The sequence below is a fragment of the Agelaius tricolor genome, unplaced genomic scaffold, assembly GCF_023055355.1.
Source record: "Agelaius tricolor isolate 1412-34295 unplaced genomic scaffold, bAgeTri1.0.p SCAF_12, whole genome shotgun sequence".
Lineage (NCBI taxonomy): Eukaryota > Metazoa > Chordata > Aves > Passeriformes > Icteridae > Agelaius > Agelaius tricolor.
Window position 1 is genome coordinate 18,400,753 of NW_027269272.1, and position 15,322 is coordinate 18,416,074.

Sequence of the window (15,322 nt, forward strand, 5' to 3'; positions counted from 1 at the left end):
GTCATTTAAGAGATGTGAGTGTTGTTAGAAGTACATACAGTTGGGTTTTTGGCTTGTTTTTTTCCCCTCAGGACGAGCTGAAGCTAGCAGTGAAGCAGGGGGCCACCTTACTGACATGCATCCGGGAGCCAGTCACCCGAAGTGCCAACAGCAAACTCAGTCCAGATGAACTGGAAAATGTGGCCACAGTGGAAAGGTCAGTGATGCTAAATTACCTTGTGCAACTTGCTAACTTATTCCTAGGAGATGCAAATGTAATTTAAATAATTTAAATATGCAGGTTATAAATTATTACTAGTGCATATACTCAGGATTTTTGGACAGGTAAGTCCGGGAAGGAAATAGCTTAGAGGAAATGACTCGATTAGACTGCCAAAGCAAGTTCAAACAAGTCCTGAATTTCTTGGTAAGTTTTGGTCAGACCACTAACTACCTGGCTGAAGATTTAAGGTGGGACTTATTTTCTCCATAACATATATGTCCTCCACTTCTGTGCCTGGTTAGAAAGTAGCACCTGAGTCTCTGCGAGATGAGTGGGTGATGTGCTTGTGTCTGCGGAAGCACTGGGGGAGGAGCAGATGGAGATGATACCTGAAACATTCTGTGTGTCACAGATCCAGAGATACACAGAGAGAGAACCCCCTTTTCCTTCCTACAATGCTAGTTATTACCATAAAGCTTTTAGTCACCATGTAGAAGTTTCTGCTGTGCCATGTGATGCAGAGCAAAGAGAAATGCCATGCTAGGGTTTCAGCGTGTCTGCATTCACTGGGAACAAAGGTGCTAAAAGTAAAGCTGAGCTGATATTTTTCACTGAATACTTAAAAATCCTTTGAACAGTCATCCCAAAGGAATTTGTGAATTCATTTTGAATTCAACGACTAGCTTTGATTAAAAAAAGTTTTCCAGGGACAGACTGAAAACAGAAACTTGTTTTTGAGAAAAATAAGAGGGAGCTATTGGCATTTGCCCCATATAACTTGATGATTTTATGCATGAAACTTGATGAATTCAGCATGCACTGATCCCTTATCTGCCCAAAGAATGCCCATCTATTGAAATACAAGATATTCAGAGAACACTTCCTTTTCGTTTTTTCTTCTTGTTTAAAACTGTTCTACTTTGTAATTAACGGATCATTGAGAAACCATGTGGATGGCTAGTGAGGATGACTCACTAGCCTGGTGTCAGATACTTTACTGAAGATATGACACCTTGAGATTAATGTCTTTGCAAATAAATGTTTCATCATTTACACAAAGTAAAACAATGTCCATGGGAGTCATTATGAGCTCCTAATCTATTGTTTTTAATGGACTGGGAAAAATTATTTAGCCCTTGCCTATTTCTGAAGGGTGAAGAAAATTAACAAGTTGTAGAGTTCTGGTTTAATTATTCCATAAAATAATAATATAATAATAATAATATATAATATCAGTCTGCATAATTTGGGGGTGGATTGTCTTTGAAGCATAGAGTGGAAGCTAGGGAGTGACAGCTGCCCTTGGCTGCCAGCACATGGAACAACTCTGAGTCCCTCTTGCACATCAGGAGGCAGGACTGTAACTGCCACAGTAGATCCATGTAGTTGTCACTCATCTGTCACATTCCTGCCCGTCCTATTGCAAATTTCATTCTCTTTTGCTTATGAGACAGTTGACACAGAGCCCTCTTACATAAGTTTAGGGCTCCCCACCATTTCCTCGCTCTGCTTTCTGCCATCACTTACTGTAACTTAAAAGAAATTATATATAGGAAATAAGTACATTCTGTTCATTATAATTTCTTAACAGGTTGTTGGCTCAGTTGGATGAAACAGAAAAGGCTTTTGATCAATTTTGGACCAAGCATCATCTGAAACTAGAACAGTGCCTGCAGCTTCGACACTTTGAACATGATTTTAGAGAGGTATTTCTTTGTTCATGCTGTCTAGCCTTCTCTGGTAAATAAGGTCAAATTCTACCCATACTTCAAGTATACCAGCAGTCCAAAAAGGAGGTAGGGAGAGAAGATCATTATGCAATAGGAAATGAATATTCAAAAATTAAAGTCTTGACAGCTTTCAGATGTCTTACAACACTTGAGTAAGGCACAGTGAGGAAAGTGCCAGACTGTGAGGGCAAAATGTGGAACACCAATAAGTAAATTTACCTTGATAAATAATTTTTCATTTAGGTGTGAAGTTATCAAACATAAATTCTTCTGTGATGGTAAGTCACCAATTCCACCAGAGTCAAAGGAATACAGTTCAGAAAGCCCAACTGTTAGTCTAGAGACTGGAGTAATACAGATTCTGAAGTAATATAAACTCTGGAGTTACAGGTTGTCATAACTTTGTGGGCCTAATCAGTGAGAAGCAGGGAAACTCTTTGAAGAATAGTTGGTTGTTGATTTATTCCTTGGATTTTCCATTTTGGAACAAACTGAAAGACTAAACTTGAGATGCAGACTTTTCTCAGAGATGTAGGTGAACGTTTGTTGTAATTTTTATCAGTATCTTGTGATGGGGTTTTGGGTGGGTTTATTTTGTTTTTGTTTATGTTTTTGTTGTTGCTGTTTTTTAGGTAAAATTGACACTGGATAATCTCATGGAAACACAAGCAGGTTTTGCTGACATTGGAGACAGTGTGACCCGAGTTGAGAACCTCCTCAAGGAACAGAAACATCTGGAAGAGAAAGGACAGGTTTGCTCTCAATTTAGTATTCTAGCTGCTATAGACAATGTAGTCTAGACACTTGCCACTGTCCTTTTTTTTTTTTTTTATCCCAGATTTACTCTCTTCTCATGAGTCATTACTTTAAATTGCAAAACACAGATACTAATTTCCAGAAGCCAGAGTTGTTCAGACCCAGTAGTTCCATTTAATTGCTTGGAAAACTAGGGGAAAAAGTAGGGAAAAGCTTGTATAATGAATGTTCCCAGTATGTGAGAAAGCAGAAGTGGGCTCCCTAATCTCAGTGGGCAACCTGTTGCAGTGTTTGGTCACCTTCACAATAAAAAAAGTGCTTCCTGGTGTTCAGATGGAACCTCACAAGTTTCAATGTACTCATTGACATAGAAGTTGGCCTTCAATTAAATATAAAGTAAGACATATCAGCTATATTAATATTCCAAACCTTTATCCCCAGGCTACAGCAGGGGTTATAGAGAAGGATTGTCCTTATTATGCATGTAGTTCTAACTTTGGATTTTTCTCATTAATTTCACAGGAACCTTTGGAGAAAGCCCAGTCTCTGGCTCTCCATGGAGAACAGCTCATCCAAAACAACCATTATGCAGTTGACTCCATTAGACCAAAGTGTGTTGAACTCAGGCGAATTTGTGATGACTTTACCAATGAGACCAAGAAAAAGTATGATATTTTGGGAAAGTCTCTTGAGCTGCATAAGCAGTTAGATAAGGTGAGTGAACCTTTTCAGATAACAGCTCTGGCAAGGTTCTATTTAAAATGAAGGATTTTATTAGCTCAGGTAATTATGATGAAGATAAAAAATTGTGTTTGGTTTTTTTCCATTTTATTCAGTAAATGTTAGTACAAATATTGGAGCTTTGCATTAGTTCAGCAAGTTCAATTCTGCATATGCTGATGGGGTGACTTGTGGGCAGGAACTATGGGGCAGGCACTCTATGAGTAACATTGATCCCTTTTTAATGACATGTTAGAGCAAATCTGTTTTTCATAGAGTAGAAGCAACAGCTGACAACTTGGACTGTCAGTGATGATAAGTCCTTCTTCCCCCACTTTTCCTTGAAGGCAAGCCAATGGTGCGAAGCTGGAATCTACCTCTTAGCTTCCCAAGCTGTGGACAAGTGCCAGTCACAAGAGGGAGCTGAAACTGCACTCGTTGAAATTGAGAAGTTCTTGGTAACAGCTAAGGAACACCAGCTCTCCAACCCGAAGGAGTTCTACAATCAGTTTGACATGATCCTCACCCCTGAAATAAAGGTAAAACCCCTCAGATGTGCATGTGCTCACTTACAAGTTAAAAATGTCTGATTACTTTGTCCATGAAAGTGTACTGGGCTATATATTTGAGTCTGCTAAAATATGCCTCTTTCCCTACTCTAAAAGGGCACAGAGGTCAGTATTTGCGGCAGTAAGTTTTACTCATAAGAGCAGTCATGCAACACTTACGTAATTTTCTTCAGAGCAGTGCTAGAAACACTGCTTGAGTCACCATGTCTTGGTCAGAGAAACTGTGATCTGGCCAGAATGTGTGGTCTGCAATAAACTGCAGCACAGTGTAATCTCCAGCTCTAGTCTGAGTCTGATAATACAAGTCCTTTCTTCACTCAGTCCAGCACTGACAACCATTTGTTGTTTATCTTTTCTTTGTCAAGGCCAATGCCCAAAGAATTGTACAAAAACTCGAAGACGTGCAAGAAATGTTTGACAAGAGGCAAGTAAGTCTGAAGAAGCTGGCAGCCAAACAGACCCGGCCAGTACAACCTGTTGCTCCACATCCTGAATCTTCCCCAAAGCGAGCATCACCAAAGATTACCAGACCAGCAGCAGTAGGTAGGCCATGAGCAGCTGCTTTCAGACTCACACCAATGTTTTGTCCACATGGTCATGTTTGATTTTTGTTATCAGAATGAACACTTGAATTTGATGTGCAGTGTCAGCCTCATAGGTCCAGCTAGTAAAAATGAATATGAAATATCTCTCACTGCAAACAAACAAAAAAGGGTGAATCAAAAAAACCCATCAACTTTCTCTTCCTAGGTCTAATCTGCAGAGCACATTTCCATACTGTGTCTCAGTGTGTCTTGTATTGCTAATTCTCAAATACCCACACCAGGGTAGTCAATGCAAGCCTGCAATGCAAACATGTGAACCTCTTTTATATTGCCAGATAATGTAATGTGAATATTTTCAAGTGTCATAATTCCTCAAGTTTCAATCAGATATTTGCAAAATTAAGGGTCCATTAGTGAGTGACACTGACTCATTTGTGGAATTTTTGCTTTTCCCCCCTCTACATAGTTCACTTTCTGCCTTGTCCTCTGCTATCATAGAAGCTGAGCATTGTTTCTGTTTGGAAATTACTCAAAGTTCCCGATTTGAGGTTAGCATGTGCATTTAGCCAAGACAACTGTTTTCTGCAAAAGGAACATGGGTGAAGCTAATTTGAAACTGTATCCTGAGACCAGCTACCCTGTGCTTGGTGGCAGGAAGAGGTTGTCCCTTTGTAACTTTTAGGGCTGTTCAAAAGTGGAACCTTTAGTAAAAAGCCTTAAAAACCCCCTCTAATTTGTATGAAGAGCATTCAATAAACTGCTTTCTCAACAGGAATCTTCCTGATGAGATGGATGACCAGTAGGCTGATCATTTTGCTTTCTAGGCATATCAGCAGAAAGTCACACCAATGTCCCTGTTCTCCTGTGCTCCCCAGCATTCATCCTTTCTTCCAGAAGAAAATCATCTTTTTCCCATTCCCATGCTGGTTTGACATCTGTACATTTTCCCCCCAAACCATGCTAGCTGTGTTTTTTGTGTACAGTTTCTACCTCAACTTTCAGCTTCTCTCTTAGTTTGAGGCAAGCTGAGAACACAATGCCCGTGAAGAGGTCCTGCTCTGCCGCACACACATCCTCCAGCACTGTGCTCCCCTCTTGCACTGGTGTGGGCACTCAGTTTGCTGGAGTTGTGATTTGCCTTGAAAACTGAGTACACAGACTGCAAAACTGTAGTAGTTCTTTCTCCATTGCATGAGTTAGAAAAATGCAGGGCGCTCTGGAGATCACACAGCCCAGTCCCTGCTCCAAGCAGCACTAATTACAGCATTCATCAGATTGCTCACTGCATGGCCCCTAGTGCAGAAGAAAAGGAAGTTGCAGAAAATGGGGTTATGGGGTCAGTAGGTCAGAACCAGTTAGTTCCTGTCACTGGCAGCAAAGTTTTAGGATGGCTTTTTCCTACTCTGAAACTGCATCTTCAGGCTAAAAGCTAATCTTGCCATTCTGTTTATGCATGCAGTCCCTTGAACTGTTTCTTGAACTTCTTTCTTGTCATTTTAGCACATTTGCAGATTTTTAGAATAAATTATTGATATAGATAGAACCTTATAGAACAGTCACTGGTTTATGACAGTGCTTTAAGTTTTGATTCTTGTTCATACAGCCCATCCCATATATCATCAGCTCTTTCACAAAAAGTCATGAAATGCTGCCTTGCTCTGTCCCTTGAATTGCAGTTCATTGTTATACAACCCAATACAGGATAACTGTGTGACAAGGCTTAGCCTTTAATGTCCTGTTGCAAAATAATAGGTAGCTGAAATTTATTTTAAAATGCTACTCTGGTTGTGAGGAGGTGCAAAGTGCAACCCAGATCTGTTCAGACATTGATAAGCAGACTCTGCCATTTCATTCAGATTCTAGGAGGTGACTGACCAAGAGTACCTCTGTGCAAAGAAACAGAAGTGCCTGAGTATCTACAGCTCATCCAGGGACTCTCAGTCAGTGACTTTAACAGCCATTAATAGTACATGTATATTCACATATTCTTTATGAATCACTTTGGTGTTATCCAGTTGTCTGCTACAGAGAATCATACTGTGCAATTCCTGAGTGCCCTTTCCCTCAGAATGCCAAAGCACTTGGCAAGTACTGGTCAGTATTTTAACCTCTTTTTTTCAGAAAGAAAACTGAAGTAAGATAAACTGAGGAATTCACCAAGGTGTTTCACAGTCTAACTCTGAAACATGTCTGAGAATAGAAACAGGGACACTGAGTCCTATTCCAAGCCTGAAAATGAGGCTGTGAAATTCTGCTCTTCTTGAAGTTACTGTCTTTTGGACTTTCCTCTGTGTCCTTTCTTCACATTCAGGGCATCAATGCACAATCAGCATTTACTTATGAGGAGAATTTATTAAGCAACATCTTGGAAACTGAGAGAGGCTTAGAACGCCGTCTTGAAACAGGTTTTGTAACTCATTTGTCATATTTTACCCAGGATATACCTGAATATTTCTAAAAGCTTGCAAAATAGAATATGACAACAGGAAAATACCATGTTCCTAGACTGTGTAAATAGAAAGGCAAGCAAAGGCAATAAAATGTGGTAAACAGAAATAGAAGACCAGAAAGAAAGGCTTTTGTCCCCAGGCAGCAGAGTAACAATACCATGGCAGCACTGGGGTGGTTGGTCTGTGAAAGGAAAAGAAGTTACATTTGTTCCAGAATAGATTTTGTTTTGTTCTTCCTTGCTGACTCTCCATTTTCCTAACAGGGAGCAGTAGGGAAAATTCAAGTCCAATTCAGGGTGCTAATGGAAAAATCTTCACAGATATGAAGGCTCAGACATTAAACACTCCATTATTGTAACTGTCAGGCTCTCCATTTTACATGGACAAATATGTAGGCAGAGATGGATTTTCTGCACACAAGCATAGCTGATACCATGTCTGAGAGAAAGGGCAGGTTTCTGTTGGGAAAATGACTGTCACAGTTTCATGTGCATGTCCTTATGGTTTCTGGTGACTCTCAGCAATCTTTTAGCTCAGTGAAGATCCAGAATAGCAGCTCAGAATTGACTCTGCTTAGGTCAACACTTTTCTATGGGTCTGGAAACTCTGAAGAAAAATTTTACATTAATCCCAATTTTGCTTGATGCTTCTGGTTTCACAAGTCGACTTCCATATTTTGCAGGGACAGGCCTGTTCAAGACTGAAGTACTAGTTCTGGAATTATTGTGATGCTGAAAAGTCTGTGGCAGCTGTATTTGGTGCATGTTTTAGCTGTGAGAACTTGATTAAATATTCACAGATCAGACCTGAAAAGGCAGAAAACTCTGTTGACCTTTTTATAATAAGAACCTTTAAAATATTTAAGTAGTATATGTGACACCTTATTTTAAGGAGAACTCCATTTTCTCCCAGTGGAAGCTGGTTGAATTCTAATAGCTAAATAAATTTGTCCCTATGTCTGTTGGGAGGAAAGAAGTGGCACTTGATAGGGAAATAGTTTTGCTGTGATTCACTTTTGAGGGCATATTTTTTGATAATTTGACTACATATTTGTTCTCTGCATTTCTATGCAGAACTCTAGCATGGAGTGAATTGGAGTAGGTCCAGAGTCAAACCACACAGTCTGTCAGACACAATGAGATGAACTGCAGAACTGTAAAGGATAACACAAGCAATTAGAAATTACTGCAGTTAGCATTTATCTATTTTAATTTTCTTGTAATTCTCCCAAACTCTTACTCTTTGAAATGAAACTTTCCCAAAGACTATTCCCTTCAACCTCACATGTTCTTGGAAAATTTCAGTAAAAGGTGATTTGGCCATCTCAGTGACCATGGCTAGGAAAAATGTCTTGCTTTAGTTGCATTTCTGACAAGAGTTGGGACATGGCAGCACAAAGTGCTATAAAATATTCACCTAGAGAGTTCTTTGTGGGCAACATAAATATGAAATACAGGAGCAGAGATGTCAAAATGTCTGTAAGCTTGTTAAACAAACAACATGTTTAACAGCACATTGCACATACAAAATCCATGATTCACCATACAAGCATCTTAGAAGGCCAACTTGGAACACAAGATTCATAGGGGGAAAACACAGCAGAAGCCTTTTCAGTTCTTTAAATAATAAAATTTAAGCGGGTTCCATCTCATTTAAATGTATACAACTGCTCATTGGATCCAGTCCAGCATTCCTCACAGTCACTAGTGCATAACACTCACTAACTAATAACATCTGGACAAAGGATAAAGGAAGAATTTCTTGCAGGAGTCTGGGGATGTGTGCAGGGGAAGTGAAGCTGTGGAGAGATTAGCTGACTCAGAAGAGGTGATGTGTGTGACTCATGAATGGTTTGAGAAACCACTAGTTTGTCTGGTTCAGTATATTTCTATAAATGAAGTTGTAAAAAGGAAAAGATACTTTCAGTTTTGTGGCTGTGGGATTGCTATTACACTTGGGCCAGTCTGAGGAAACCAAGTAGTGTCTCCTTGTAGCAGAATATTCCACATCCAGAAACCTTGCTCTGTGCTTCTTATATCAGCAGATTTTCAGGGGGCTTGACAGAAATTTTGCCAGAGAGAAGTCTAAATTATATTGCCTAAGAATGGCAAAGTCTTTCTGCCCTAAGCCATTAAGTGACAAACCATAGCTGCTCTGGGGTTTCTTTAGCTGCCTAAACATTGTTTTGCCATCACCAGCATTCAAAATAGCAATTAAGCCACTAATTACCTTCAAACTCGTGTTCCTGTTGTACAGCATAAGCAGCAAGCCCCAATAAAGTTTAGCACACTAGTTATTCCCATGCTTGTTCTTGCCAAAAGAATTCAATTCTGCTGGAAGTGATGAGTGAGAATGCACAGACCTATACAGAAAACAGATGGGAGAACATGATGGGGGAATTCCCCCCAAACCTGAATGTGAAGTGTGGTGTTTACTTGAGGGGGGCTTGGAATATCTTACAGGTGCTGAGTATGATTTGTAACCCTTGGCTATGGTCTCTTGCTAGCTAATGAGTTGCACTTATTCTAGCAGGAGCTAACTTAGGGCCACTTACCCAGGTGAACTAATCCAGCTGTCTCTGAGCACCTGGGAGCTGCCCACAGTTCTGTCTGTCCCTCAGTCTGTCCCTCAGTGGAGGATGTGGCCCCCACTGTAAGAGATCAGCACCTGAGAGATGGTGCCTGTGTCCTGCCACAAAGGAGCAGGGGGGAGAATGGGTGAAACCACAGCTTTTTCTCACAATCTGCACAGCAAGTTTTCCTCACTGAATTTATTTCAGTCTTAGAGGGGTGGAGAGACTGCAAAGCAAAACAGAGCACATGAGTCTCTGTCATTTTCTAGCAGCTTTAGGGATAGTACAGCCCACTTTACCATTTGCTGTGGGCTAAATAACACAACAGTGATTCCATACTTATCATACAACTTCTTCATAAAAAACCAGTAAACAGTACTAAAGCCCCATTGGAAAAGTGTAGAGGTGCTCCAGGTGAATGCAAGTGACAGACCCAAACTCTGCTTTACAATGCCCTTTGACAATATTTGCTTTAAAAGCAGCATCAAGCAATTAAAAATATTAATGAATTCAAAATGAAATCATCATTATGTATCATCCAGGGGAGTACTGTGAAACAATAGGATGAAAACAACTCTGCAGCCATGCAGACATTAGATCATTTCTAGTTCTCCTTTGTTCCTGTGCCTTTATTCTTTCAGTAGGCAATTCAACATTGTAATTTTCAGCTTCTTAGCAATACTGTACTGACCTTGAAACAGCCAACTGTACTGAATTCTATAAGGGAGTTTCCCTTATATTGCCTGTTCCACGGTAATTATTACAATAATAATTGGCAGGTATTTGGGCTGTTTCTTTCTGTACAGCTTCAGCAACTACTTAAATGCAGTGACATGCAGCAGTTTCTGACTATGGGGCAGTCAATAACTGAAAAATTATCCAGAGCATAACCAAAGCAGCTTGTTTCCTGTTTTCAGTTCATTTCTGGGTCTAATTGGAAAGGGAAGTTTGCTGTGTCAATATGAATCAAATTCATCTCTGAAACAGACTCAGTGGAATTTGACTGCTTTCATATCTTGTACCTGTCTCCTTTTCTGAAATATGTCACACTGAAGAAGCCAAGACTCAGATTGTGAACTGACCTGAGAAATTTACTGCTGGATCAAGGAGCACCTGTAGTTTGTCTTCTTGTGACTGTGTCATCTTTCATTTAAACTGTGCTGTGCTCTTTCCTGGATCACCTGGAGCTGTCTGAGCTTGCAAGTTGTGATCCAGACATCAAAGTTGTAACTGATTTCCACATTTTCTGCTGATTGCTTTCACCTAGGGTTTTCATACCAATATCAACCATCCCTTCAAACTACAAAATTTTCTGAATAATGAATAAGCCAAACAACTTGGTATTGCTGACTATGCTCTTCTAAGTGAAAGTCCTCATGTTTTCTGAAGTGATTTCTGTTGCTTCCCTTAATTTCCATGACATATCCATTGTGAATTAGATTGTAGAGCAATCCAAGGGACTGAACTCAGATTAAGATAGGGCAACGAGACATTGGCAGCATATCTAGGGTATTCAAGTATGTAAGATTTTGAAAGAATATCTTGGTGGCCAAGTCTCAGATCTATTTTCTTAATACTGATTTTTCAAGGTATAAATAAGATAAAGCTGGGAGAAGCTCCAGGAGATAATAGTTTTTAGTGTAATAAGTCTGATCACAGCCTGTTTTGTCATGATGGTGGTAGGTGAGACTTTATGGCTAAATAGAATCTCCAGGCTGCATCAATACAAAAAAGGGTGAATTTGCTGATGCTTATAGATACTTTACTCAGAGATTCATGGGAAAACACATAAAAGGACCCATTTGAAAACTTACCAAATATTCTGTTTTTGCCAACAGTGGCAGTCACCCTCCCTGCAGATTAGAAAGGCATGAAGAAGTTTGACAATCGGGGTCAATAGTTTCCATGTGCTGCATCTTGCATCTTTTTGTTCCCTTGGTTCCAAAATGTCAGTAGACCACTTTCTGAGTGAAATAAAAATACCTTTGAGAGAACAAATACTACTTCAGGGGAGAGGAAAAAGGTATTTGTTGAAAGTGTTCAAAGTCAAAACAAATCCCCTGCTGTATATTCTGAAAGAGTGATGGGAGAGCCAAAACCAGATATTTGCATTTCAGCTCAGTCCTGGGAACCACAAGAATTCTCTACCAGTTGATTATAGCTGCTGGTGACTGCCAGATTTCACTGTTCCATTGAGGAAACTTTCTAGTATGAAGTCATTGTGAGGAGGTAACAGGCATGAAATGGGCATTGCCAAGTCCTTATGTCATTCAGCATTGGATAAATCCAAGATTTAGGGAAGAGTTAGAGACAGGCTGCTTTAATTAATTCTCTTCCCAGCTCTGTGATAAGGCTGTTGAAAAGACACAGGGTAGAAGAAATGTCAGCTTCCATTATTATAATCTGTGAAACTGATATGTTGCCTTTTTAACTGAATATAATTTGGGTGCTTCTATGTGCTTCTTTTTGCTGCTTTAAAAACTACTTTAAAAGAAGAATGCAAGATGACAAGGGCATTTGAAATTTTGGTAAAGTGTTTCTTTTAAAAAAGTGTTCAGACCTCTCCTACATAAAAAAATTGATACTAGGTCCTCCTCATTCAAAGAAGTCTTCATCTTTTTTACTGTATCCCTCAGCTTCCCCCAAAGAAGAAAAAGTTTATGACTATCAAGACTCAACACTTCAAAACTTTAAACTTGGTGAAACTCTCTTAAAATGTTGCCAGATGCATTTGAAAACACCAGCTTTTATTCTTAGAAAAAGTGCTTCTTCAATTATAAAGTTTTGACAGAATAAAAAAGGACTTCACCTCAATTTTTTTCTTTGTTGCCTGACCCAGATTCTTTCAGCATTTCATCTGGCTGTCATACATGTTTTCACCCATGACATGAATGGCTGCCCATATCAATTCAGCAATGAAGAAAAAAAAGAGTGCTATTGGCCTTGTACTTGCATGTGCTGTGAACTCATTACCAATCTAAAACAAAGATAAAGCTGTAACAGGTATTATTTTCTACTCAAGCCAAAGGTATTATTCCCCTTCTCATAGTTCAGTCTAACCCTTTGCTTTGGACAGCAGGCTCAGCACAGGTGGTTTTGTTGTTAAGGATGTCCAGTAGCCTCAGACACCCCAGTGTCAGCCTGCAAGGGCCATCAAACCTGACACAATAGGGCATATTCTGAAATAATATCCTCAGATTCTGTCCTTACACACCTGTCATTGTGCCTTGCTGAACTCCTGTGATTCTCTTTTGAGAATTGGTCATGTAATGAAACCTTACAGGGAACAATCCTTTAATCCAACACCAATCAGCAAACCATTACCAGAAACAAAATTTCCTGGGAACCCACATGAGCAGCACCATGCAAGTGGCAATTACCCATGTTGGTACAGCTGGCTAACATTTACCTGTGCTGTCCTAAAGATGCTTTTCCCAGGGGAAGCCAAACCAAAGGAATCCTTTCAGTGTGGAGCTGAAGATGCCAATTTGAGACAGTGCAGCACTGAACAAGGGGACCCATCCCTTGTTCCACCCAGTCCATCACTGCTCCAGCACAGCTCAGTTCTCTAAGACAGGCCTCATTTACCACTTGGCTCATTGCTTTTATTAAGAAGCAGAATTTTAACTTTTTGCACATTTTCTAATGCTACTTTCCTTTTTACTCTTTCAGCTACCAACAGGAGGTCTACAGAAATTTCCTGCCCTCCAAAGACTGTTTCTGAAGTAGAGTTATCAAAAAAGAAAAGCATTAAGAAGACAAAAGGTGGAATTAAGGTAGGATTACTTGTAATTTGGGGACATCCCATATTGGGAGAGAACTCAATACCTCATAAATATAGATTTACATACCTATACTTGGAATTAAAAAAAAAAAATTGGAGCATTGCTAACTTGACTCTCTGATAAGGACAAGCTACTTTAACCCAACTTGCCTGGTATCCACACCCCTGACTTGTTCATACATTTCATCTTTATTCCTCTAAAGCTGAAAGCAAAAATTAAATGTAGTCCATTTTCTGATATATAATATAGCCCACAACTTCAGCAATAAGTACAGAATAAACAGCTACCAGCAGGAACATACAAGTGGTCTCCCCTTTGTCTAAACTCACAGAGAGTGATTTTAGAATTAGTTTTACTCTCATCAGTAATGCAGGTAATCAGCTACATGTCTCCCACATAGTTAGGTATATGCAGCAGTGTGGTATAGGCTTTATAAAACATCAATTCATTAATTTTTAAATCCACTTCCCATGACTACACTGCAAATTATGCCCCATCCCTATGCTCCCATTGTTCTGATAATAGTTCAGATGAGGATAGTTCATTACTGGATTCCATCATTATCATCCACCAGCTAAATAATTTAGCAATATAGAATGTAAGAATCAGCCCTTAAAAATGAAAGTGCTCAGGAAGTTGGATTCTGCTGGGATTTAGATATTGGCTTGGATTAACAGCAAACTCAGCAGATGGGTTGTTTAACTGAATTTGAATAGATTGGCTTTTCAGTAAGTGCAAGTAGTGCTTGCTGCTCTTAAAACTGCAGGCAAAAGGAGGAAAAGCCTGCTTAAAACTTGCCTGGAGAGCACTTGAAATGATCCAACTCTGCAAGACTGGACAAGGGAGTGTGAGAGTGTTATCAAAACAAACACTGGAGCTGTGCAAAAGCTCTGTTTCAGCCTGGGCACGGGCTCTGCACAGGTCCCTGTGCTCAGCACTGCCTCACCCAGCACTGCTGCTGGGACACTGACACTTCTCAGAGGGACACGGAGGATGCCCACATTTCTCCACAGGGCATTCTACAAAGAACTCTGGAAATGTGAAGTCTTTGGGTTGGCTTCAGACAGGAAATGAAAAAATAGTATTCCAGAGTCTAAGGAACAGATTATTATGCCCATAATTATCTACACAAGGAGATAATTCCCCTTCTGTGGTGCAAGAATATAATGACTTTGCCTGGAGTAAGGAATGCCTCCATGCCAACACTGAGCAGAGATGGAGAATATAAATAGGAGATATTTCTGCACATCTAGAATTCAATTATTTGAACTTGTCTAATGACTTTCTAGGTTAGGTAGGATCTGGTTTTTATTCTTTCAAAGAGTTAAAGTTCTCTAAATAAAAGCATCAGCAGTTAAGTGTTTTCAGTTTTAACATGTCCTTCTCATTCAGATTGAAGTGATGCATGAAGCCAGCCAAGGAGGATCCAGCAGAGTCCTGGTGACCAGTGAAAGTGATGAGAACTTGTCGACAAGGAGGAGGTAGGGCTGCACATATGAGCCACTATAGATTTTTTTCTTCTTAGAATGCAAACTGAAGCATTTGTAGTACATTCTCTACCTCCTCTTTAAAGTTCACCAAGATTAATAAATAATTAGTAATAATGAAGTCACTGAAATGCCTACAGCCATGCATTTATACCAAGTCTATCAGATGAAAAAGCAAATAAGAGTTATCTTTTGTTCATGTTGGGGCTTTTTTTGCAGGTTTTTTCCTCTTAGAAGCATTAATTACAAGATGTGAGAAGTCATTAGAATAAGTCTTGCATGTATTTACAAAAAACACCTGCTGTTAAAAGATCCTCTCATAATGTTCAGAATATTCACATTTGACTATATACCTCTTAGGGGCTTCTGGGTTTCTTAACTGCAAGCTCAGGTTTCTGCAAAAGCTTGAGAAAAAGATTATTAACAATGCATTCTAAAGCACCAGATACTTAAATGACTTACTTCAACAAAAAGTATCAAGCAAACCCAGTTTTAGCTGAACTGCA

General features: G+C 39.6%; 1 protein-coding gene across 6 annotated transcripts in view; it reads left to right on the forward strand.

The window, feature by feature from the left end:
• Window positions 1-15,322, forward strand: part of MCF2L2 (MCF.2 cell line derived transforming sequence-like 2) — a 152,414-nt gene that overhangs the window by 58,897 nt on the left and 78,195 nt on the right. For all 6 annotated transcript variants that reach the window (XM_071437961.1, XM_071437962.1, XM_071437963.1 and 3 more), the window contains exons 8-15: window positions 72-196; window positions 1,794-1,908; window positions 2,565-2,684; window positions 3,211-3,402; window positions 3,756-3,947; window positions 4,343-4,520; window positions 13,217-13,320; window positions 14,722-14,810. In XM_071437961.1, the coding sequence (XP_071294062.1) occupies window positions 72-196; window positions 1,794-1,908; window positions 2,565-2,684; window positions 3,211-3,402; window positions 3,756-3,947; window positions 4,343-4,520; window positions 13,217-13,320; window positions 14,722-14,810 (1,115 nt within the window). The remainder of the gene's footprint in view (window positions 1-71; window positions 197-1,793; window positions 1,909-2,564; window positions 2,685-3,210; window positions 3,403-3,755; window positions 3,948-4,342; window positions 4,521-13,216; window positions 13,321-14,721; window positions 14,811-15,322) is intronic.